The sequence below is a fragment of the Chenopodium album genome, chromosome 27 (genome assembly GCF_948465745.1).
Source record: "Chenopodium album chromosome 27, dcCheAlbu1.1, whole genome shotgun sequence".
Lineage (NCBI taxonomy): Eukaryota > Viridiplantae > Streptophyta > Magnoliopsida > Caryophyllales > Amaranthaceae > Chenopodium > Chenopodium album.
The window spans coordinates 31258070-31283373 of record NC_137860.1 but is presented as its reverse complement, the minus strand read 5'-3'; the positions used below and the strand labels follow the sequence as shown (position 1 = coordinate 31283373).

General features: G+C 35.7%; 3 protein-coding genes and 1 pseudogene across 3 annotated transcripts; 2 read left to right on the top strand and 2 right to left on the bottom strand.

Annotated features, from left to right (window-relative positions):
* Window positions 1–26: 26 nt before the first annotated feature.
* On the bottom strand, window positions 27–1958 carry LOC145619206 (pentatricopeptide repeat-containing protein At4g21065 pseudogene; annotated as a pseudogene).
* Window positions 1959–3636: 1678 nt separating this feature from the next.
* On the top strand, window positions 3637–14083 carry LOC145621622 (V-type proton ATPase subunit a3-like). Its single transcript, XM_081676344.1, has 18 exons — window positions 3637–3826; window positions 5030–5074; window positions 5920–6042; window positions 6167–6274; window positions 6657–6764; window positions 6859–7032; window positions 8069–8206; window positions 8953–9060; window positions 9197–9304; window positions 9410–9558; window positions 10255–10408; window positions 11270–11430; window positions 11527–11733; window positions 11953–12136; window positions 12243–12326; window positions 12412–12605; window positions 13319–13378; window positions 13518–14083. Exons 1-18 carry the CDS (start codon window positions 3692–3694, stop codon window positions 13720–13722), a joined length of 2445 nt encoding a protein of 814 aa, XP_081532470.1. The 5' UTR covers window positions 3637–3691; the 3' UTR covers window positions 13723–14083.
* A 524-nt stretch (window positions 14084–14607) lies between these two features.
* On the bottom strand, window positions 14608–17529 carry LOC145619122 (cysteine protease RD19A-like). The gene is made up of 4 exons (XM_081673722.1): window positions 17023–17529; window positions 15905–16024; window positions 15476–15722; window positions 14608–15230 (listed from the first exon to the last, which is right to left on the bottom strand). The coding sequence occupies exons 1-4, from the start codon at window positions 17494–17496 to the stop codon at window positions 14953–14955; spliced, it is 1119 nt and encodes a 372-aa protein (XP_081529848.1). The 5' UTR covers window positions 17497–17529; the 3' UTR covers window positions 14608–14952.
* A 1642-nt stretch (window positions 17530–19171) lies between these two features.
* Window positions 19172–25106, top strand: LOC145620229 (ABC transporter E family member 2-like). Its single transcript, XM_081674865.1, has 13 exons — window positions 19172–19312; window positions 20210–20363; window positions 20801–20886; window positions 21024–21121; window positions 21206–21323; window positions 21402–21491; window positions 21699–22003; window positions 22118–22313; window positions 22389–22574; window positions 22769–23038; window positions 23322–23567; window positions 23831–23966; window positions 24708–25106. Exons 2-12 carry the CDS (start codon window positions 20261–20263, stop codon window positions 23948–23950), a joined length of 1818 nt encoding a protein of 605 aa, XP_081530991.1. The 5' UTR covers window positions 19172–19312; window positions 20210–20260; the 3' UTR covers window positions 23951–23966; window positions 24708–25106.
* The last annotated feature ends 198 nt before the right edge of the window (window positions 25107–25304 follow it).

Sequence of the window (25304 nt, the reverse complement as noted above, 5' to 3'; positions counted from 1 at the left end):
GAGGCATCTTGTAAAGATTTGTTGTATTAGTGTAACAGACAAGCCTGCTTTACTGCAAGTATAATGGATTGTGATGAGATCTTTCAGACATGCCTCGTTTTATTACAAATCGTGTACTCGTAATGCCTAACAAAGACCTAGCTCATTCATTCCATCAACAAAAAGTAGTGGAGAGGGGGTAGCTGAAGATAGGTTCACCAGTAATCTCCACAGGAGCAGACCCCATTCCTAAAATGATGGAAACGAATGCGATCCCTAACTATTATCTCCCTTTCATATACTCTAGAAATCAATTTCATAAAAGAATGGCAATCTTCACAAGATCGCAAATTCTTTACGATTCTAATTTGGGAACTTGGCTTCATCTTCATCAGTCCAAAGGCAACAGCAAGTTTCTCACTATGATGAAGCAATTGTATAGCCTTCTCTTCATCATCAACTTCTAGCAAGACCTCTGAAAGTTCAGGTTTATATCCTTCTTCTCTTAACCTCTCGTATATCTCTTCCAACTTCTTATAAATATTATGTGCTTCAATGTGACTCGAATCTCCTGCAGTGAAATCATGAACACTACCATCAACCTCAATCTTACTTGAACCTGGTGTTTTCACAAGCCCTTGTCTACTCATTGTTTCCCTACAAATAGCCTTATCATGCCATTTACCAGCAGAGGCGTAAATATTACTGAGAAGTACATAACTCCCACAGTCATCAAGATATACGTTCATTTCCTTTATCAAACGCTCTGCACGATCATTATCTCCATGAATTTTACACGCCCATATAACAGTTCTCCACAGCACTGCATCTGGCCGAATCAGCATCTTCCTGATAAAATCTTCAGCCTCGTCCAACTGTCCTGATCGCGCATAAAGGTCTACTATACATCCATGATGTTGAAGGTTAGGTTTGATTCCATATTTCTTTCTCATGTCTTCAAAGTAACGGTAAGCTTCTGTCACCCAACCCGCGTTCCTACATGCTGCTAGCACAGCAGTCATGGTCTGCTCATCAGGCATTACACCCGATTTTTTCATTTCTTCAAAAGAATCAACAGCCTCCCTTATCATACCATGACTAGCAAGGCCATGAATCATAGCAGTCCAAGCACACACATCCTTATCCAAAACCTTGTCGAATACTTCCCTAGCACTATCAATACACCCACATTTACAATACATATCAATCAATGCAGTACTAACATTAGCCTTCAAACCAATCCCCTGTTCTTCCACAATCCTATGAGCTCTTCTTCCAACCTCGAACGCCCCAGCCTCAGCACAACCCCTCAAAACCGACACAATAGTTGCATCATTAGGCTCCACACCACACTCCACCATCTCCTCAAACAACCTAATCGCTTCGACAGCTCTACCATTATCAACTAACCCATCAATCACAGAAGTCCAAGCAACAACATCTCTCTCAAGCATATTATCAAACACCTTCCGTGCACACCCCATATCACTACATTTCCCATACATATGAATCAAAGAATTACAAACATATTTATCAGACTCAAACCCCATTTTACAAATCAAACAATGAACCTGTTTCCCCAACTGGGTATCCCTCAATCTACCACAAGCCTTCAAAACAAAAGGGTAAGTAAATTTATCCGGTTTCGGCACAAAACCATGAGATTGATCACTATGCATTGCAAGAAAAAGAAAGATTGATTGATAAGGGTCCGAGCTTTCGCAGTAAGCTCGAATCATGGTGTTCCAATAATAAGAATTTGGGGTTCGAAGACAATCGAGAATAAGGCGCGCATAATTGAGGTCACCTGAAGGTGAAAGAGCAGAGAAAGTGAAGAGCTTGCTGTAGTTTTGATGGTGGGGTTGTGCGCCTGATTTGAGTGCTTGAGCATGGAGTTGCATAGCCTGTGACATTGTTGTTACCTCCATTGATGGATAGCTTGAAGATAAGTAACTCGAGTTTTCTAATGTGAATACATCTTATCTGTAAACTATACTCGTGGAAGGTGATGAGTTCAGTTCATTTTGGTCCCTTATTTTGAGTTGGGTCGGTCATATAATTCAGCCTAAATGATCATATTGGGTCGGACTATGTTAGTCGGGTTAAATTCAAGTCAAGCTTTAGGTTAATTTAGGCTCAACATTCAAGTTTCGTTCAAATCTAGAACACACAATTTTATCGACTTTGAAAATGAAGCATCTTGAGTGAAATTTTTGAATAAGTTTGCCTTGGTTGTGAAATTGATTGATGGATTGCATCGATAAAGTTATCATTGGAACTTTGGAAGATATTATACAATCACGATAAGTCGATAATAGATTGTATGCACCTTTCAAACTTACGCCTTGCGGTATATCAGCTTTAGAAATTGTGCGCTATTTAAAATTTGAGTCAAAGTATAATTAGTTATAATGTAGCCAATTTGATCACTGATATAATGTTGACTGGTTATAAGGTTGACTGGTATGTAGCCAATAGCTACTACCAAATACGGAATACATGCTATTGTTATGATTCGAGTATAAGTTAATCTTGGGTACGAGACATGGATATAACATACAATTCGTACTTTTTACCTTATTTTGACCTACTTTAAACAAAATACTGCTTCTATTTCATAGTCTTTTATTTCAAAAATTTTGCAAGTTCAAACAAAATAAATTCAAATAAGTCTAAACAATTTCAAACAAGTTAAGGTGAATCGAAAAAAGTTAAGCATAACACATCGCTAACTTTTTTTTTGAGCATAATTAAACAAATTAACATGGCACCTAAATATGTTGACCTGCATTCGATATGCACAATATTAATTTCTATATAATTTCCATCTTATCGTATTTTTCAAGATAATTATATAGAAAGAGGATACCGTTTATATTCCAAACATTGTACTCCATAGCTCATAGGTAAAATAAACGTAGTATCGAAGATAGTTAATTAGATATAGAAGCATGAAAACACGTCAAATAACATGTACATAACAATTTTTGTGGCTATGCACTTGGAGTCAAATTTGTTACTTTGCATAAATTTAAGATTTATTTGACACTGAACTAAATTTTAAATCATAAGAATTATCTAACTCTGTGGTTTACAATTCAATGCTATTATTATAGGTGTCGTATGACTATTCATTAATGATAATATTTTTTCCTGTAAAATCATACTAATTACTCCGTACCAATTTTGTGTTGGATACCAAGTTAACAATTCAAAACCCTAAGGCACATATGTAAAGATTTTACGTAGTCGACAACCCTCATTAGATCAATAAAAATTTACTAGCCCCTTAACACTAGTTAATCATTGTCCATAAATAATCAACTCAACATCACATTTTACAGTGACAGTAATCCTCAATTAATCTTAATTAATGAGGGATCTATAAACAACAAGAAGGTAAACAAACATTTTTTTTGAAGGTAAACAAACATAAAACCAGGTTATAGGCTGTCAGACGAACGTGGTAGAAGATTAATCAATCGAATCATTATTATTAATTTAATTAAATAATATTATATATAAATATATATATAATATTAAAATAATAAAACCACAAAAATTCACAGTTTCTCTCTCCTCATTCCGTGACACTGTCATCTTCTCATATCATACCATATCATCTTAGCCAAAGACAAACACAGGAAACATCAGAGATTGGAGGAGAGAGAAAGCAATCTCATCGAGGAGAGAGAAAGTGAACGCAGCAACAATGGTGGGATGTTGTCCTCCCATGGATCTGATGCGGTCCGAAGAGATGCAATTGGTGCAGCTCATCATTCCGCTTGAGTCTTCTCATCTCACCGTCTCTTATCTCGGTGAACTCGGCCTTCTCCAATTCAAAGATGTCAGTATTCGATTGAAGTTGATTGAATCATTGATTTTTTGTTTTAATTTGATTGTTTATCGGAATTTCTGATTGTTGATTGTTTGGATGTTGAATTTTGATTGGAATTTTGGTATCTGATTGATGATTGGATCATATTTTGTCTTTTCTGGAATTTTTGATAATTTAGGGTTTTTGTGGTTATTTTGATGATCGTTTGTTGTTGCTGTGATTTTTGGTACTTATTTTTGCGGAATTGTTTCTGAAGTTTTTATTTTTGTGGTTTGTGATGCTTTTGTGATTTAAAGTTTTAACTTTTAAGTCTTTAGGATTTTGAAATATTCTGAAGTCAACGGAGTGAAGCTTAGTTTGATTAATGCAATGTGTCATGTTGATGAGATTGATACTTTGACATGGAATGATTCTTGAAAGAAGGGTTTTTTGTCTGTAAAGTTGATAACTTGTTTGCTGCGAAAGGTGCTTTAGGTGCTGATGTATGCCGAGGACCAAGATGACAGCTTTTTGAAGTGCTGTGATGGTGAAGGGAAGAGTTTGATGTATGGTGGAGTATATGGACTAATGCACTAGTTATTTTTATAGTCTTTAGGTTTTTTATTACTTTAATAGGCAATGGGTTGAAGTTGGCTTTGACAAATGCATTGTGTCGCATTGTTGGGATTGATGGATACAGAGTTATATTATGAATTCATCCATGAAAGAAGGATTTTTTGTGAATAGAGATGCTTACCTGTTGTCTGTGAAGGTACTTTGGGTGCTGAGATATGTTGAGGTTATGTGCTTGGCACTTGTGAGATGGTAGCTTCTTAAGGTGTTGTGAATCTTGTGATTTTGAAGGGAAGAGTTTAATGTGTGGAGAAAGTATATGGATTGATGTGCCAGTATTTTCGAACTTGGAATAATGGAAAGAGAGTGATGTATGGTCAATATAATAACAGAATTGTAGCTACTGCCTTGAGCATCATGGCCTCATGACATTTATACACTTGAGATTAAGAGCTAGTGTACCTAGCTTGTAGAAATGTGTTGGTAATAATATTTAGGCTTGGGATGTTTGCTCAACATCATGTTGGTCTATTTGTGCTGTTTTTCTATTTCTTATTCTCTCCATACTTTTCTGCTCTCACCTAGTTTATAGGAGGCATTGTGTGATTGTAACTGGGTGATGTATACTTTTCTGACATCCTCGTTTTTTTTTTTCCCCAGTTGAATTCAGATAAGAGTCCTTTCCAACGAACTTATGCAAATCAGGTACGTTGAAATTTTCATTACGCCAATTATTTGTTATCTTCAATTCGGCTTCAAGTATGCAAAATGTCTTTCTAGGCCCTACTTCGTTCATCCTTAATCATGTTGCAAACTTGTGTTGAAGTGTTTATTGGTGGAACATATCCCACTTCATCATTTTACCCCAACGGAGTGGATACACTTAAATTATATGACAGCTTGCATGTGTTTAGTACTTAAATAAGTTAAACTCAGCATTACAGTCCTCCTTGGCTCTTTATGCCTCACCAATCTCAATTTTCAGTTTGTTGAGTGTGGATTTGGATCCTTTTGTTCAATGAGGCTATCAGCTGATTTTCATTTAGTCCTTGTAACAGTTATTTGATGAAGGCTTACTTATTGGCTCTGAAGGCTTACTTAATGGCTCTTTTCATACATGGACTTGTGATTATCATATTTTCGACATCTCTGGCTTAAGTAAAAGGACAGCCTTGAACTGTTGGTCTATACTTCTTAACATAATCTTAATACAATGCATTTCCTGTGGTGTTCGTTGGTTTGACTGATATTAAAGTAAATCATTCTCCTTCTAAAGTAATCCTTGAATAGAGCTTAAGACGTGATTTGTTCCTAGCCTCACTTGTGCGATGCACTGAAGCTCTTTTAGCCTTACCTCTACAGTTGTAAAATTATTTGTCTTTGGTAAGGTCCAAAGGCAGCTGATTGATCTAATACTTTACAGAAAAATAGTTCACGGACATCTAAGTGAGCAGTTGATAAAAATTACTAAATTAGAAAGTCTCAAGTGCGCTTTATTCAATTATTTTTTTTGCATTTCGGTTGACTTGGTTTTGTAATTCTTTCTGAAGATTAAAAAATGTGGAGAGATGGCACGTAGATTGCGATATTTCAGGGAACAAATGGCCAATGCTGGCATTTCAACTCCACCAAAGTCTTTCACGACGAATGATATCAAAGTGGATGATTTGGAGGTATGTTTTTCCTTTTCCATTTTGCTTGTCATTATTCACATCCAGATTCCGTATAAAATTTGTGTTTGAAGGGAATTAAAAATGGTTTACTGACTTAGTGACATGCGGTTTCGTGTTTATTCAGGTGAAACTTGGAGAGCTGGAAGCTGAGCTTATTGAGATGAATGCAAACAATGGAAAGTTACAGCGGACTTATAATGAACTTGTTGAGTATAAACTTGTTCTACAGAAGGTAAGCTATTCATTCTTCTTTGAAGCTCTTTATTATCAAACCTGTCTATATTAGCCCCCCTTCATATTAGACATATAATCATCCAACATGGTGAAGCAGTTGAATACTAAGACTTTTTGTATTAGGGTGTTGATTAAGCTATAGGCCTATAGCTGAACAACCTCAGGCACCTATCCCATATTCCTGTAGCTTTTATAGACGTAGTTGGGTGGCAAAAACTAATTTTAGTGCTTATTCTTTCTTACATTGGAGTACATAATCTTTAGGAACATATTTCAAAGACCAAGTTGCAATATCAAGATACATAGTGTAATTAATTATGCATGAATTATCTTGATTGGTCAGATCACATTGAAAATGGTTTTCGTTTATTTCCCTTCAGGCCGATGAATTCTTCCATTCAGCTCAAAGAACCGCGGCTGCTCAGCAGAGAGAAATAGAAGCACAGCAAACTGAAGAGTCCTTGGACACACCTTTACTGATGGATCAAGTAAACTTGATTTGATCATCTGTTTTGATTGTATTTCTCCTGTTTACCTGCTTTTATTTCCGTTAGAATAATTTTCTGATGGACTTGTGTTCAGGACAAATCGGGTGATCCATCAAAGCAGGTGCAGCTGGGGTTCTTTACTGGCCTTGTACCCAGGGAGAAATCTATGCCATTTGAGAGGATCTTGTTTCGTGCTACTAGGGGCAATGTTTTCGTAAGGCAGACTGCAGTAGAGAATCCAGTGATTGATCCTGCTTCTGGAGAGAAGGTTCAACTATTATCCTTTCCATGCATTATTTTCGATGCTTTGGAAGAAATGTTTTCCTTATCAAGTTTAATTGAACCAGTCCTTTATCATTCACTCCTTCTTTCTTTCCTTCACGTTGCATCTTTTCAGTTCTACCTCTTAAATTTGACAGGTGTACAAATTTGAACTTATAACCAATGTGGTTTTGGATTGAAAAGGAAATATTGTTTATGTATTATATTATTTTTGTAGTTCTGTCAGCTGATGACTGGTTTTCTTGGTCATTGCTTCCTCTTAGATACCTGATTTTTATATGCAGAGTAGTATCAAGAGTAATTTTTTGATACTCCCAATGGCCATGGGTCATAGGTAATATGTGCAAAGTTGCATGTATTCCCGAATTAATCTGGAATAAATTATTAAATTAACTTTTCTCTGAAGATGACTTTGTTACCTGGACTCTTCCACCTTAACGTGTTTTCGTGCTTTGCTGCTATACTGCTTAAATGCAGCATAGCTTTTTAGCCAAGGGTCAGTAACCTGGTATTAGTTTAATTCCTTCGTACTAGTGGCTAGGACTGTTTACTTTGCCGAACCAGTAAGTCCAGCACTGTATTTCTAGGGTGAGTGTGCTTGAATAGCAAGAGATAAAGCTTTCTATTACATCTTAAATTATTTTTTTTAAAGGTCTTGAAGTCTTAAAACAGTAATTATTTGCGGTACCTTTTTTATGGGCAAAATGTTTTTTCTGCTAGGATTATAATTATATTTTATTCTTACTCATGGCTTAAAGGGCTTGATGAGGAATTTATCAATAGGAATTTACTGAAATATATGAGAAACTGCAAAACTAGAATTACCCATTTCTTCTACAATTTACTCAAGTACTTCAGCATGTGGGTGACAGAAGGTGGATTGTATTGTAATTCAATGTCCATTGCCAAAATTTTCATGCAGTTTCTATTTGTAGGTTGGATTTTTTGTTTGTGTGGAACCAATTCAACCATAGTGACTATTAGTCTGGTGCTTTTACTAATTTTTGGCTGCTAATTTTCAGGTTGAGAAAAATGTCTTTGTAATATTCTATTCTGGAGAAAGAGCCAAAAACAAAATTCTTAAGATATGTGAAGCATTTGGAGCTAATCGTTATCCTTTCAGTGATGACTTTGGCAAACAAGCTCAAATGTTGAAAGAGGTGTGCTTTATGGAATTTGTCTACCATTTACGTACTTTGTTTGCCTATTCTCTGGTTATTTTCTTGTATCTACCTTTGATAAGATGATGTATTTTTTATTACTATCCACATCCACAGCACCCTTCTACATTCTCCAGTCAAAAAAAAAAAAAAAAAAAATAATAAAAAAAAAATAATAAAAAAAATAAAACCCTCCTGATACAGTGGAAAATTGAAGCATCCTGATGAAGTGAGAAGTGGACAGTTTTCATAACATATGTCGTTTATTCTGCGGATCTATTATCTCTCATATTTCCAAGCTATATATTCCTTGAAAGTTTTTCTTAGCATCATTTATAAGATTTGGTTGTGCCTACTGTAAAAGTATATTCCTTGATTTGTCAACTTAACTACTTCCATTTCTTAGAATTCCCCTCCTTTTTGGTCTAAATGTTTCTGCTGGACTGTCTTAATTGCTCATTTGCCTCGCAGTGAATTTACATTTACATCCCATTTTTCTCAATATTTGTGAAATGTCAACAAACACAAACACCGTTAAACCTAGAGATTAATGGATTACTATACCTTAAAGCAGCAGCGGTGATAAATTCACTTTTTTGGCTTCTGTTTAGTTTTCCTTTGAGTAGAGTGGATATCTTTTGCTTGTACAACTTTTTCTTTTTGTGAAACTTTCTTACCTTTGACTTCATAGCCCCTCTTGTTCTTTGGAAAATGCAAATTTCTGACCTTGCATGATTGTATTTTAGGTTTCTGGTAGACTTTCTGAGCTGAGGACTACAATTGACGCTGGACTTCTTCATCGTGGAAACTTATTGCAGACTATCGGTGATCAGTTTGAGCAATGGAACATTCTGGTCTGTTGGAAATCCTCAATTCAAATCAGCATTTTGTTTGTGTTATTAATTGAAACTTTGAAAGCGCTTAAGCACTTCCTATGTTTTGTGGTCAAATTTTGAAATTTTGGATTTTTTTTTTTTCCTTATTTTGAAGGTGAGAAAGGAGAAATCCATTTACCACACATTAAACATGCTCAGCATGGATGTAACGAAAAAATGTCTTGTGGCTGAAGGGTGGTGTCCAGTTTTTGCCACACAACAGGTAAACTTCTAATATTAACTATCTGAAGTGTAAATGTTTGGTTAATTGCGCATGCAAATAGTTTTGATGAAGCGTTGAAACTGAAGTAATTCTTTATCTATACAGATCCAGGATTTGTTGCACAGGGCGACGCTGGACTCAAATTCACAAGTTGAAGCTATATTTCAGGTTCTACATACAAGGGAGTCACCACCTACTTATTTCAGGACAAACAAATTTACTTCTGCTTTTCAGGAGATTGTTGATTCATATGGGTAAGTTATCTTAACTTTGAAGGTTAAATGTGCTGTTCTATGAATTTCATGTCTTCATCACAAATATATTATCCAAGCCCAAAAGCAGCAAATAGCTATAATCAATATTGAAATTAACCTTCCTGATAATTGTAGCAAATAAACTCTATACCTTTAAACAACAGTGCCTCCAAATCCCATTCTTATCTCTGGTAAAGTTCTCACGGGTTGTAAGGTAACATGATAACATACTTATGGATTCGATCTATGTTCTTGTGTATTGTAATTGCAACCAAGAGGATGGATATCAAATTCTCTCTTCTATACTCTTTTCCCTTTTTAATGTTACTCACTCCATCTTCAACTTTTCTTACCTTTTTATATTCTCCTTAGCAGCATGTGTAATTTGAAGAAGACATGGTGTATGCTTGTGTGTAATTCCTGTATAAAACCTCCCCACCTCCCCCCAAAGGAGAATTTAGCTTGTATATAGTTCTCTGAGGTTTCACTTGCTACTATTTGTGTGCCTTTCACATTGAACATGTTCAAATCAGTAAGAAAATGGTGCCTGCTCTGCTTTCTGAATTATTGAACTTGAGTGGCTAATGTCCTTAAAAGCTTATATAGCTCGTGAGTGTTTTAAAATTGTCGCTTCATTATCTGCCTACAAATGCATTTTTTTTCATCATTGCTAAGTAATTGATGTCATATCTGCAGGATTGCTCGATATCGAGAAGCAAATCCAACTGTGTACACAGTTGTTACTTTCCCATTCTTGTTTGCAGTCATGTTTGGTGATTGGGGGCATGGTTTATGTGTGTTACTTGCAACTTTATACCTGGTAGCCAGGGAGAAGAAGCTTGGGAGTCAGGTGATTCTCTTAAACTTAATGTAACAATCATGTATCTCTGAAGGTGTTAACATGAGTTTTGTGTATTGAATTCTCACTTCCATCCTACTTTGTTTACTGACCTGAAAGTTATCTATTTATATTATGAGCTCGCAAAATCTTCTGACATACTGCATATGCAGAATGGATTAAAAGATTATCTAAATGAAAAAATGGGAGAGCATTTTATTTAAAATTTGCAGCCATCTGTACAAAGGTCTTTCCAGCAGAAAGCACATGTGGAGGAGCATATGCTCACATTATTCTCCTCCTATGTGGTGGGATGTAAGTAACATAGTTTATGACTAAGTCATACTGGATTAGGGATCAAGAACAAAAAATAATATGTTACTGAGGAAAGTCCTCACTTCCACATGTTCGAGAAACACAAATCATTTGAACTTCTGCTGGATAGGAAAACTGACCTAAAAGCTAAACCTGGAACTCGTCGCTGGACTATGCCAAATCTAGATTTTAAAGACAATGTTACAAATTAATAGAAGTTCCATAAATCACATGTACAAACATTTTTATTTAATGGAGATATTTGCTTATAAAAGCCCTGGTGCTCTAATATGAATTGATATTTGTCACCAAGATTCAAATATTACTGCGATATACTGTAGATGTGGTGCACAAATATATACAAAGTTAATATCTCATTTTGCCATATATAAGCCATAAGGTGGTGCTTCCTGAAATGCAGAGATTACTAAGACTGTATTCTGTTGGTCAATCCTTAATTTTTATAGATTTTGGCTTTGTAATTTCGGTCTAGGCTTGATTGTTGCTCAATATTTTATTTTATCTTATAGAAATTTATTTATTTATTTATTTTTGCAGAAACTTGGAGACATCATGGAGATGATGTTTGGAGGTCGATATGTTATTTTGATGATGGCAATATTTTCAATTTACACAGGCTTCATCTATAACGAATTCTTTTCAGTCCCATTTGAATTATTTGGAAAGTCAGCCTATGCATGCCGTGATCCTTCCTGCAAGTATATACAAAACTATTGTGTACTGTGGTCTTTGTTTTGGTTTGCATTTTTCATAGTATTGTTTTGTTTATCTGTGGTTATGCAATTGCATTTCAGGGACGCAACGACTGATGGTTTGATTAAAGTGAGAGATGCATACCCGTTTGGATTAGATCCTGTATGGCATGGTTCACGAAGCGAATTGCCTTTCCTTAACTCCCTAAAGATGAAGATGTCAATTCTTCTTGGTGTTGCCCAAATGAATCTGGGGATCATGATGAGTTTCTTTAATGCTAAGTTCTTCAGAAGTTGTGTGGATATCTGGTATGTATTAAAAAGTCTGACTCAGTTGTAGTGCTTATGATTTTGGACAATTAATGACAGCATTTGCAATATTACTAGGCTACCAGCTACAATGATTTTGTCCACTCTTTGCTTCTTGATTTAGTTTTATACTTAATCTTTTAGCGAAATGCAATGTGGTTTCCTGTAGCTACAGTTTTGCACTGGCTTTGTCACTGACCTTTGAATTATTTGCTGCAGGTTCCAATTTGTTCCACAAATGATTTTTTTGAATAGTTTGTTTGGTTACCTCTCCTTTCTTATTGTATTGAAGTGGTGCACTGGCTCTAAAGCTGATTTATATCACATAATGATCTACATGTTTTTGAGCCCTACTGATGAATTGGGTGAAAATCAGCTTTTCTCTGGCCAGAAAATGACTCAGGTCTTTTATCTTTTTTAACATCTGTTTGAGATTAAGATTTTTAATTTCACATATTTGTATCCTTGGTTATCTTACTATTTGTGCTTTCTTTCTCCCTGTATTTCAGATTGTTCTGTTGCTGCTAGCCCTTGTGGCTGTACCTTGGATGCTGCTTCCAAAGCCTTTTATCATGAAAAGCCAGCATGAAAGTGTAAATTTCTAAGACATTTGTTGAACTTATTAGTTGATCAAGTGTAGGTTTTATGCCTTATTGCCCATATTTAACTTTCTTGCAGAGGCACCAGGGTGAGTCATACGTACCCCTTCACGCAGAAGAAAGCCTTCAAGTGGAACCTGCAAACGGAGGTCATGGAGATCATGAGGAATTTGAATTCAGTGAAGTCCTGGTGCATCAGCTCATTCATACTATAGAGTTCGTGCTCGGAGCAGTTTCAAATACCGCGTCATACCTTCGTTTATGGGCGTTAAGGTATTTGTTGCTAAATGCTGCCAATCTTCAGAGACTATTAATGCTGAACAACACATAATTAGCAATCTTGCTGTTGTTAATAGTAGTATTGAGCCTGAATTATAACTGGCCGGATAATTTGAATCCATCAGAGAATTGGATGCTAACAATTGCCATTTTGAAAACTCCTTGGTACTAGCAAGTAGCAACACTAGGTTCATATTGCACTCAACACATGCATTTGTCTTTCAGAGTATATTGGTATGCACAAGTTAATTTGATGCAAGAGCATCATTGATTCTGAATTAGATATATTGCTTACATACTACACAAAATGCATCACCTTAAAGGATTTTGGTAAAAAGAAATTTATAATGCATGAGAAATTTAAAGCACCTTCATGTTAGAATTGACCCATGAGAACACTTTAAAAAGTCTAATGTACACCGTAAGGTTGTCTAAAATATGGACTTTTATGATACAAGTTATTGAAGTTAATGTAGGATATTGGTTTGGCATTTAAATTCTATAAATGAATGTAAAACCTCAAATATAATCGAAACACGATATTTTATGTAAGCTAAACAAATAGAAATTTTTATAAATAGTATTAAAGATGGTTCGACATCATGGGTATTAGTTTGGATAAATTCATGAGATAACTGATACCATAATTTTTTCACCAATGGCTAATGGTTTCTGTGATTTTTTTTTTTTTTCCCTTTTTGATGCAGTTTGGCTCACTCAGAGTTGTCTACAGTGTTTTATGACAAGGTTTTGATGCTAGCATGGGGGTATGTCAAAGAAAATTTCCTCTCTTTTGTTGGTTTTTACAATTTGAAAAATTAGATATTAGCTTTGAGAGAATGCTAGTCTACTTCTATTAAAGTAGAATCAGCTTGGTTGAATATCCTAATTTTTTTCATGTTGCAGGTACAACAATGTCATTATTCTTATAGTGGGTATTATTGTCTTCATCTTTGCTACTGTCGGTGTGTTGCTAGTCATGGAAACCCTTAGTGCATTTCTACATGCATTGCGTCTCCATTGGGTGGAATTCCAGAACAAGTTTTACTTTGGAGATGGTTACAAGTTCCTCCCCTTCTCATTTTCTTTGATTGGTGAAGAAGAAGAGTGAATGTTTCAGATATAGCTTAGCCATTTCGCTAGGAAGTTGCGAGTTGTTGATATTTGATTCCTTAATTTATCTAGCTTCCTGGAGACGGAAGTTGGGAAACGCCCTTTTGAGGGACATTTGCGAGAATTAGTTTTGCACAGTGAAGAGTTTCAGCCCTTCCAATTGTTTATTTGTACTTGGAAGAAATAAAAGGCCTCAGAGAGAAGTTACTGGCCATGTATCATAACAAATCAGCTGTTTGTGTGTTTATGTACAATAAGTTATTCCTTTGAACATCATTGTTCATGATGATTAAACACCAAAATGCAAGTAATTATTGTAGCATTTATCAGAATAATGTCAAATTAGACATTTTGCGTGATCATTATCTGTTGACTTAATGACAGTCTTTAGCCGAATACAAGCTTCTTTTTCTATCATTAATCACATTTATTTTAGGTCCTAAACGAAGGAAACACAACAATCCACTATCATTAGGCTGTTGATGCAGTTGTGAGGGGTTATTTATATCAGTTAACAGTTTCAAAAGTTGAAGGTTTTAGTTTCGGTTTCCTTAAGTTTATCGGGGATGCACGAAATGCGATCACAACAAATTGTTTCAATGCATCTCCTGAGATTTGAGGAACTTCAAATGATTGCCCCTCTAGTTATTAACCTCAAAACCAGTGTTATCCAACGTCCACTGCATATATCAAGATGTTTTGTTCTCAATATGTCGCTCAAGTAGATTCCATTAATCGGACAAAACGTGTTAAGGCAGCATAATTAATTCATCAGCTAATGAAATAACAAAAACATTCTCACATGTCAAAATAATCTGTCCCATGGCTCAAAAGGTGCCATATTTTTAGGCATTCTCTCACTAATAGACTTTATAGTCTAAGATTATTAAAAAAGAAGACTCAATTGATTTCCAAAAACTTAAAACAACCAACAATTTGGAGCGACAGTCTTCAATTAAGAACTGGAGATATATTGAATTACTGATACAGTAATAGTACAGATCTTGTAATAATAGCACATAGTAGAGGTATACTGATTTTCATTTTTATGCCCTTTCAATGTGACATCCTTCCCCTCCAAAGACTTCCAACATCGTAACGATGGAAGAGAGGAAGCCTTGAATACAGAGTTTCTTGTTTCAGGCTAACTCCTTTTACATTAAATGTACAGTAATGTATGCTGGTAGCATGGGTATATGGTTACTGCATTTATCATACCCTTACAGACTTACTGAGAGGTAGCAGGAGCTGCGGCAACAGTTGAGACCAAAGTGTTGACACCACAAAGATCGTAGCCCCTACATAATCTGTAATACCCATTCTCTCCCCAGTATTCACCCCAGGAGTTCTTAATGATCCAGTATGGCTTCTCTTCCTTACGCATATCAGAGTAACCAGAAGAACCAAAGCCAACCAATAACACTCCGTGTTCTAAATCAGCTGAGCATGTCAATGGGCATGAAACTCCACCTCTGTAAGTTGACATATAACGAGCATTAATGCCCACTGCAATCAAGATGAGCTTTAATTAATCAACTGCAGATACACTTCAGTAAACCAGATGAAGAGAAAAACAAATAACATGTTACACACAGGAGCACCATCCAAATAATAGGCTTCCATTTCAAATTAGATATGATCATAAAATCTATTCATGCATTACTGGAGTAAATATATTCATGAGGAACATTAACATCCAAAAGAAAGAGCTATCCATTAAAACCGTAAGTTGACAGAAGAAAAAGGCTTACCAGCAAGAGGTCCATTTTTCACAAGGTTTGCAGCCATCTGGCCTTCATCAACAGGGACAACGCTGAAGTTTGCTACCTTAGCTGCTATCTTGCTCTTGTCAAATCTACAGCGACCATTTCTAGCAGTGTATGGATAGTCCTCCTCTCGCATCAAGCCACCAGCTTTTAGAAGATATTCAAAGGCATTGTTCATCAACCCACCTTCGCAACCAAGGTCACAGTCATCTGGTTCTCCCTCTGGATCACACTATCAAATGACAACAGTAGAGACTATCAGAGAGCATTTACTTTTGCAAGCCAAACATGACTACATGAATACCGTCTTTCAAAAATCTACAACTTCTTACAACAATAAGAGATGAACAAAGATATTAAAACTATATAGTGATGTTAAAAATTCATATAAAATCATGAAGTATTGATGCAAACCTCACGATCACAATCCAGAAGCTGTTGCTCACTAAGGCTCTCAAGTTTCCCTGTCGCGATAAAGTGTGCACCTTCCATGGCTCCAGTGGTACTAAAGGACCAGCAGGAACCACATCCACCCTGAATATCACACATCAAACCACCACATTAGATAGCAATTGATGTTCTGATTCAAAAATTAAGAATCATCATTCATTCCAATACTTGTAGGCTCAAAAGTCAAAGAATGTCAACCAACCACAAGAATGTACAACACAGTAACAAAGTCAAATATCAGATTAAGCATCATATTACAAATTTGAAAGTTCCTAGAAATTTCTCAAAGTTGCAAAATTTAACAATGTACTTGTATATGAGGCTTAGAAAGGCAACTTCCTACAGCAGCATTCACAACTCAGATGCAGAGTCAAATTTTTTTTTTTCAAAATTCCAGAAGGTTCAAAAAGTAAAACACCTGCAGCAATCTTACATGAAACCCAGAACATATAAAGCCAACATTTTTCACTGTATCTTATTGTTATCAAATTCGCCCCCATGACCCCATCCCTCAAATCTCAAGCCAAAATACGCAAATTATACTAACAAATTGGTAAACTTTAGTCCAATTTAACAAACTAGGTGAGGAATTGCAAACCTCGGTAAATCAAGTAACAATGACACAATGTAGCTTATAAATTGGATCCACAAAACATAACCCAAATTCACCTGTTTTCAACAGCAATCAACAACAAAATTACCTAGTATGTATCTAAAGTTTGATCACCAATTCACTTTATCTTTAAGTAATAGTACTACTTTTGCCTCAAAAAAAAAAAAAAAAAAAAAAAAAAAATTAATAGTACTACTTAACATATATTCTTTTCTTGACATATTGTACTAAAACAACTAATATTGTAGCATTTCCAAAACAAAATTGAAAATAATCTTTGAAAACATATCAATTTCACTTTTCCAACTACTCTCCCTTACTTTATCAAACATAAAATATTCTCTATCGGACCAGAACCTCTCACAGGTCAACTCGGCACAACATAACACGATCATTAATTGAACATCAGAACATGATCATATAAAATTCATAAAAACAACACCCAAAAAAAATAAATAAAATTATAGACCTGATCTTTAGGAGGAGTAACAGCACCAAGTTTCCTCCAATCAAAATCAAGAGGAAGATCATCAGTAGGCAAAATAGGAGCCTTATTAGCATGAGAAGGATACTTCAACCCATTCTTCACCCCCAAAAACTGACTCCTAAACTCAGACTCACTCAAATCAGAAAACCGGGTCACCCCATGAACCGCACTCGGGTCAAGAGCTTGATTAACCTTAGCTTGGCGCAAGTTAGCCTTAAAGATCTCGAAACGATAATCGTGCTCTTCTTGAGTGGCGTAGGATTTCCCGAAACGTTTCTTGAAGAGTGAGAAATGATGCTGGGGTTGAGATAAGTCTAGTGAGTTGGCATCTTCATCGACGACTTGGCGGATGAGGGAGTCGTCGGAAAATTCGCCGGCGCCGGAAATTTCGCCGGAGACAGCGGTGGTTAGGATGAGGAGAGAGAAAGTGAAGAGAGAGAAAGTATGAGGAGCCATGCTTTTCACGTTGAGAGTGAGTGAGGATTATTGGTGGGTTTTTTTATAAGGTGAGAATGAGTGTGAGATAGGTTGTTGAAGGCGGGAGCGTGGGCGAATTGTGTGATGACACGTGGGAAAATTATACTGAAAATTATGCTGATTTTTTAAATTTTTTTATTTTTTAATGTTCTCGTGATTATTAATGATGATTGTCTGAATTTAAAAATGGTACTTGTATTAGTGATTGTGAAGATTAATAATTGCACAAAGCGGTGGAAAATATCATGAATTTTGTGTACTAAATTCAATTAACTTAGCACATCATCATTAACTTATACTCCGTACATATTATATTAAGACGTACTCGTTCTCTTTTAAGAAAAAAGAAATACGGAGTATAATGAGTGTAAGGGTTTATTTAGAAATGTAGAAGTTCCGACCCATATTTGTACGTACCTTTATTGTTGGTCTTTATAGGTTTTAATACTCCCTTCGTGTTTAAATTTGTGTTACACTTTGACCAGTATATTGTTTTAGGCAATTTAATTGACTTAAATAAATAAAATAACAAGTAACTCATGAGAAATGTAGCTCAAAAAGTAAATTTAGAAGAAGAGTTCATGATCAAAATAAAACTGTTAGGTAGCAAAATCATTTTTTAAAAAGGGAAAAGTACTAGGCAATTTTTTAAAGGGAGCAAAAAAAGTGTGGATTTTAAAAGTGGTAAAACAAAAATAATAAGCAAAATGACCGTAACACCCCGAAGTATGGCTTATGAGCACCCTGAAATTTGAGTGGTAGCTCAAACACCACCAACTATGGTGTTAGGTGCAACGCGTGCCATAAATGAAAATTTCCGTCAACTTTTTTCACCGGGAGGAGGTGAATCTTCACTCTCTGGAACAATTATAAATTCTTCTATCCACTTAGCACGCATGGATTCACCTCCTTCGATGAAATAAGTGGTCGAAAATTTTCATTTAAGACACGTGTCGCACCTAACACCATAGTTGGTGGTGTTTGGGCTACTACGCATAGTTCAGGGTGATCAGTGCGCCTAAGCCATACTTGGGTGTTGTGGCCAATCTTGCCTTAGGGCGAACTAATGAAAATCGAACTAAATTTGTAAATTTCAAGTAATCGGAACCTAATTCCTCACAATTGAACAAGAAATCGTGTGGATTGTAGGTAATTGGAATTAATTTGATGTTTGTTGAAGTAAAAAAGTCATCGATGGGGATATAGGGTTTGTGATTCGTCGTTTCGAGAAAGGGAGTGGGTGGAGGCTGGGGGTGTTGAGGGTAGGGGAAAGAGGAGGGGGGGATAGAGTCGGCGGCAGGGAAGGAGGTTATGCGGCGGCCAAGGGGTTTGGGCGCCGGTCAGGGAGGCAGGTTGGGACGTCGGTGGCTGGTTGCTAGTGGAGAAGAAGTGGTTATTTTTTTATTAAAAAAAACTTATTTCTAAAATAATTAAATTTAGGCGTAAAAAATACAAAAACTAACGGGTTAAAGATTTTAATTAAAATTGTAATTATTTTTTTTTTAAAGAAAAATTGTAATTATATTTTTTTTATAAAAGAAAATTTGTAATTATCTTTTTTTTTTTAAAAGAAAACTTGTAATTATCTTTGATAGACAAAATTTCGATTTCCTCAAAGATAAGAAGTTCTTTTAAAATTCACCACGGAGAAAATTAGAAACTTTGGTGTTACCAAAGAAACCCTCTTACGTTTCTTTTCTCCCCTTGAGCTTTTTCGCGTGTTCGCTGCACGCCTCCTTCTCCTGCATTGAAGCGGCTTCTGAGCTTTCTCTCCTCCATTAAAGTAGCTCCTGAGGTACCTTATTTTTTTTTTTTTCTATTTATGTTTGTAATAGTCGAATTTCAATTTCAGAATCTAGTGTTAATCTTCAATTTAATTGTAGACAGTCAAATTAGGGTTCTTTGAAGATGGATTATTGAACAATTGGTTATAATTTCTGAACTTATGAACGATTATAACTTTCGATTTCGTTGCTAGAATTTTATTATTCATCCTCTCAAATAGAGAAGAATTTAACGTGAATTTTGAGTCTAATTTGATAATTGAATCAAATTTGGTTGCTAATGTTTTGTAAAATTTTGTTACATATGCCTTAAATGTTAGGATAGAACCATGAAAATGGAATTTGGTTGCTTTCGCCCTCGCTCAGCTCAGGGACGGGCTTGTCTGTACTATAAAGTGGCAAACACAGTGATCACAAATTTATTTTTAATCCTAATTGTACTTTTCTATTTTGATCGTTTCGTGGAAATAAATCGATAAAGATCTGTATGATCACTTGTGTTGTTATTGTATTCTATGGAGAAACTGTGGAATCTGTGGCTCCTCACTCGTTTTTGGATTACTATTGTAGTTATTATCGAAGAACATATTTATGTCACTCTTTAGATTTTTCGAATGTGTTATAATTTATATCATAATATATAGGGGATGCTACATTCATAACCTGTTTGAGTTGCTGTAATTAATTTCTGTTCCGTGACTAAAAGGATCGTTTTTTAAAGTTTAGCTCATTTTCTATTGACTTGGTTGTTGTGTTATCTGGTTGACACTGATACTTTTGTTTATTGTCTTGCAAAAATTAAGAGTTATGACGAGTCTTACAATTTATCTTGTGTAATTAGGAGATCCTTACACGTCTTAGTAGTAACTTCCATTACTGTCATTCACTTGTCTTGCTCTATCTCTCAGTGGCGTAGGCTTAGTGGTGGTTTTCCTTTTAGTACAACAAGAAGTAGCAGGATGTCAGAACGTCTGACACGTATTGCAATTGTGAGCTCTGATCGGTGCAAGCCAAAAAAATGCCGCCAGGAGTGCAAGAAGAGCTGTCCTGTGGTTAAGACAGGTGTGCATTTGTTTCTGTATAACCTGATATATTATCCTGGTGCAATAGTGTTACTTCGGCTTCTTTACCTGCTGGAAAAATTTTGGGAGAATTGCTTAAATCTATATTTGTTCTTGTACATAGATCTTGTGGTATATTTTTGGTGGTGATCGCTGGTTATTCTGATATTTTTTTACTTGACAATGCTGCTTGAGGGATTTATTTACTGACTTTATCACGGGGGCAGTGGTTTTCTAAATTTTGCCCCCCCCCCCCTTGGTTCATGAACTATGATGACGGAGAAAGGCCTTGTACTTTGTGAAAGCTTATATGTAAGCAGGTCAAATGTATGTCATACTGATTGATGAATAGAGTTATGGCCCACTTATAAATGTATAGATTTGGTAGGTTATATGATCTGTAATGAAACCTTTATTACTTGTTTTCCTTCATCTCAGGGAAACTATGTATTGAGGTTTCTCCAGCAGCAAAGCTTGCTTTTATATCTGAGGAGCTGTGCATTGGGTGTGGTATTTGTGTCAAGGTCAGCTATTACCCATACATATTTACGAAGTAAAACATATGATCATATTTATGTAGACCACAACCATATTGTGTGCTGCTTATTGCTCTTTTTTATTTTATTTTATTTTACACTTTGTGTGTCAATCATGGATGCAGAAATGTCCCTTTGAAGCAATTCAGATCATTAATCTTCCAAAAGATTTGGAAAGGGATACAACACATCGTTATGGCCCCAATACTTTCAAGCTACACAGGTTTGTTGGTTTGGGGTCCTAACATACTGATTTTATGTTTCATCTGATCTTTCAGTTTTAAACGGTGAAAACATTCAATTACAGGCTACCTGTCCCCAGACCAGGGCAGGTTCTTGGCTTAGTGGGAACAAATGGTATTGGGAAGTCAACTGCTCTCAAAGTTTTAGCTGGCAAATTGAAGCCCAATTTGGGAAGGTTCAATGTAATATGCTCAATATCACTAATTTTTGTTGATTGCTTCGTGATCTCTTCTATTCATCTGCTAGTGTTTTTTCTGCAGAACCCACCTGACTGGCAGGAAATCTTAACATACTTCCGTGGATCTGAACTGCAAAATTATTTTACGCGCATATTGGAAGATAATTTGAAGGTAGCTACTCTGTTAATTCTTTTTAGTTTTAAAGCCCTTGCTTACCTTTATTACTGAAAACGGTGACTACAATTTTACTATTGAGTATCTTCTGTATTTTATGTTTCTGTGTCTTCTTTTTATGCTTTGATGTTTATTAGGTGTGAGCACTTCTTGTCTATTTAGTGTCCCTTCTTTCCTTTTTTAATTTTGCATATCTATGTATAGGCTATTATCAAGCCCCAGTATGTGGACCATATTCCAAAGGCAGTCCAGGGCAATGTTGGACAGGTGCTTGAGCAGAAAGATGAGAGAGATATGAAGGTTGTACTTTGTGATGATCTGGAGCTGAATAAAGTTCTGGATCGCAATGTTGGAGATCTGTCTGGTGGTGAACTGCAGAGGTTTGCAATTGCAGTTGTTGCCATACAGGCTGCTGAGATTTATATGTTTGACGAGCCTTCAAGTTATCTAGATGTGAAACAAAGGCTTAAAGCTGCTCAAGTTGTTAGATCATTGCTTAGACCTAATAGGTATCTATTCATATTTGATCTCTCTTACCGTATTTGTAGCCTTGTAAGGGGCCTTGTACTGGATGAACAAGTAATTGAAAAGCTCTTTTTGTGTTGTTTACTTGTGTGTTTCAGCTATGTTATTGTCGTGGAGCATGATCTTAGTGTTTTAGACTATCTTTCAGACTTCATTTGCTGCTTATATGGTAAACCGGGTGCATATGGAGTTGTCACCCTACCATTCTCTGTTAGAGAAGGAATCAATATATTTTTGGCTGGATTTGTTCCGACAGAAAATCTTCGTTTTCGGCAGGAGTCTCTTACATTCAAGGTAATCTTCCATTTACACTACATACTTTCAGCTGCTCTTTACATATTATCAGTCATTTCATGTGTGATTCTTTAGGTTGCTGAGACACCTCAAGATAATGCTGAGGAGGTTGAGACATATGCTCGATACAAATACCCAACAATGTCGAAAACTCAGGGTGGATTTAAACTGCGTGTTATGGAAGGCGAATTTACTGACTCACAGATTATTGTGATGTTGGGAGAAAATGGAACGGGGAAGACAACATTTATTCGCATGCTGGTATTCTTTCTTTACATTAATTAAGAGATGAATATTTTGAAATTGTCTTGGAAAATATTTACTCTAGGTTTTTTATTTTTAAAATTTTTTTTTTCTATTGGGGAAAAAAAAAAAAGAAACAATATGCTGAATCTTGGAAATGAGATCTTTGGTGGTCTAGGATCCTTAACCCACTAGTAATTCTGAAATTTCAGGCTGGTCTACTGAAGCCTGATAGTGTGGAAGGCTCTGATGTGGAAATACCTGAGTTCAATGTTTCTTACAAGCCCCAGAAGATCAGTCCAAAATTTCAACATAGTGTGAGGAGTCTATTGCATCAAAAGATAAGGGATTCATATACTCACCCCCAATTTATCTCAGATGTTATGAAGCCTCTTCAGATTGAGCAGCTAATGGATCAAGAAGTTGTGAATCTATCTGGGGGAGAATTGCAGAGAGTTGCATTAGCTTTGTGCTTAGGAAAGGTAAACTTATTTGTTGCTGTGGCTCACTGTTAGCTCTTTGTCTCTTCTCTCTATTGCTTCTTTTTAATTTCTCTTTTGTTGGCTGGTACTGTGTGATCTATGTGTGGGATATACTGTGGAAACTTATTTTATTTTAGTATGCAGGTTCTTTGGGCATAATAATGATGTCTACATGGTGAAATATTATTGAATGATTGACTACTAGTTCTTATGCTTAGCTTTTAGTAATTGAAATGAATCTTTTTTATAACATCAAGTCATCAAGCATTTTGTACTCATGCAGCCTGCAGATATCTATTTGATCGATGAACCGAGTGCATACCTTGATTCTGAGCAGCGTATTGTTGCTTCAAAGGTGATAAAAAGATTTATTCTCCATGCCAAGAAGACTGCATTTGTTGTCGAACACGATTTTATAATGGCAACATATCTAGCGGACAGAGTGATTGTATATGAAGGAATGCCATCTGTGGATTGTGTTGCAAATTCTCCCCAATCATTGCTGACGGGAATGAATCTTTTCTTGTCTGTAAGTATCACTCATTTTTTTTTTACTCGTCAAAAAAAAAAAAAAGTATCACTCATTTTCGCTTTATTTTGTTAAGCGTGGGGATTATTTCATATGAATTATCAAGTTTTATATGCCTTGTCATTGTTGAGGGTCATGCTCAGTTGGCCTATTTTGGGAGTGTTGGGATGTAGTGCTTGGTGTGGTTTTTTAATTTGTATTGTTAATGCTAGTGACGCAATTTGTAACTTTCATGATTTTTTTTTTCCTGGTAATAATTGCAGCATCTAGATATCACATTCAGAAGGGACCCAACTAATTTTCGACCTAGGATTAACAAGCTAGAGTCCACTAAGGACAGGGAGCAGAAATCTGCAGGAACTTATTATTACCTGGATGATTGATTTGGCTCTCACACAGGTTTGCTCTTCTGCCTCTTCTATATTTCTTTTTCTAGTAAGTCTTAGTTCTGTTGTCCAACTGTGTCTCAGTGTCTGTGCTTGTCCTTGGTCTGGTTTTGGAGACTAAACTTAGGCTCTGTTGTCTTTGGGAGAATGTTCCTATGCTGTTTCTTTGTTTTTCGGCAGAGTTTGTGGCCGTTTGGGGTCTCTGTAGGAGAATAATGGCAAGCTTATAAATGGAAAAGCTATTTGCAATCTGGTTTTCAACATTGTAAAAAATGTGAAGCACTGAAGCTCTCTTTGTTTACTCTGTCCAAAGTCGTGTGTTATTTTATATATATATATATATATATATATATATATATATATATATATATATATATATATAATATATTTTATTTTTTGGGGTTTGGTGGACTTGAATCACAACACAAAATATGTTTTAATAATATTATAAAAGTCTCATATTATAAAATAATCATACCATATTACCAGTATATCATGAATAATGTTAACCGGCCAGTGCCGTAACTTCTGACAGATATGTATGGACAGATGTGTTCTTGAGGACTAGACTTTTGCATTGTATGATAGTAAATCTTAAAGAATTGCTCCCTATGCGAGATTCATGTTGCCTCGAGTCATTTTGCATACTCCACCAAAAACTTTTTGCCGTTTTCCAATTTAAATGATGCCCTTTGCATTATCTTTGATTTTGTTCCCACCAGCTGAAGTCTGTAATTTGATTGCATCTTTGCAGGAATTTTTACCAGCGATCTCAAGGAGCAGTTGCCCAACATTTGTTCTGTTGCTGGCTATATTTTTATATTGGAGCTGAGGGTGATGGTGATGGTGATGGTTTAAATTTTGGGGTGATAGAGGGTGGCCTTCAGATTTTCCTCCTCGCATACTGATTATTTTTGTTTTCGTGATATTTTTTTTTTTTTTTTTTTTTTTTTTTTTTTTTTTTTTTTTTTTGAAGGATTGTTTCCGTGACCTACTGTTATTTCATTAGCGTTAGATCTCTATTGTTGTGATCAAATTTTGCACCATGTTTGGGCTAGATAAAGATTCTAGCTAGTGAGTGAATTTTGCCTTGGCAAATTTGGCATTGATTTGAGCCAGGATGATGTTGTCTCTTTGAGGGTGTCTGATTAAACTGAAGTGATGCAAATTATTACTCGTATAATGTTTTCTTGACAAAATCTAATAATGTGTGATTTTTTGCAGATCTTAGGTTATTCTTCTATTTTAGATGAAGTTGCTTGAGCTACAAATTCTTGAACTTGCTAAGTTGCCTTCCAGTGAAACAATTATGGCATGTTAATTTTGACTAGTTCGCAGTGGATAAAACTTG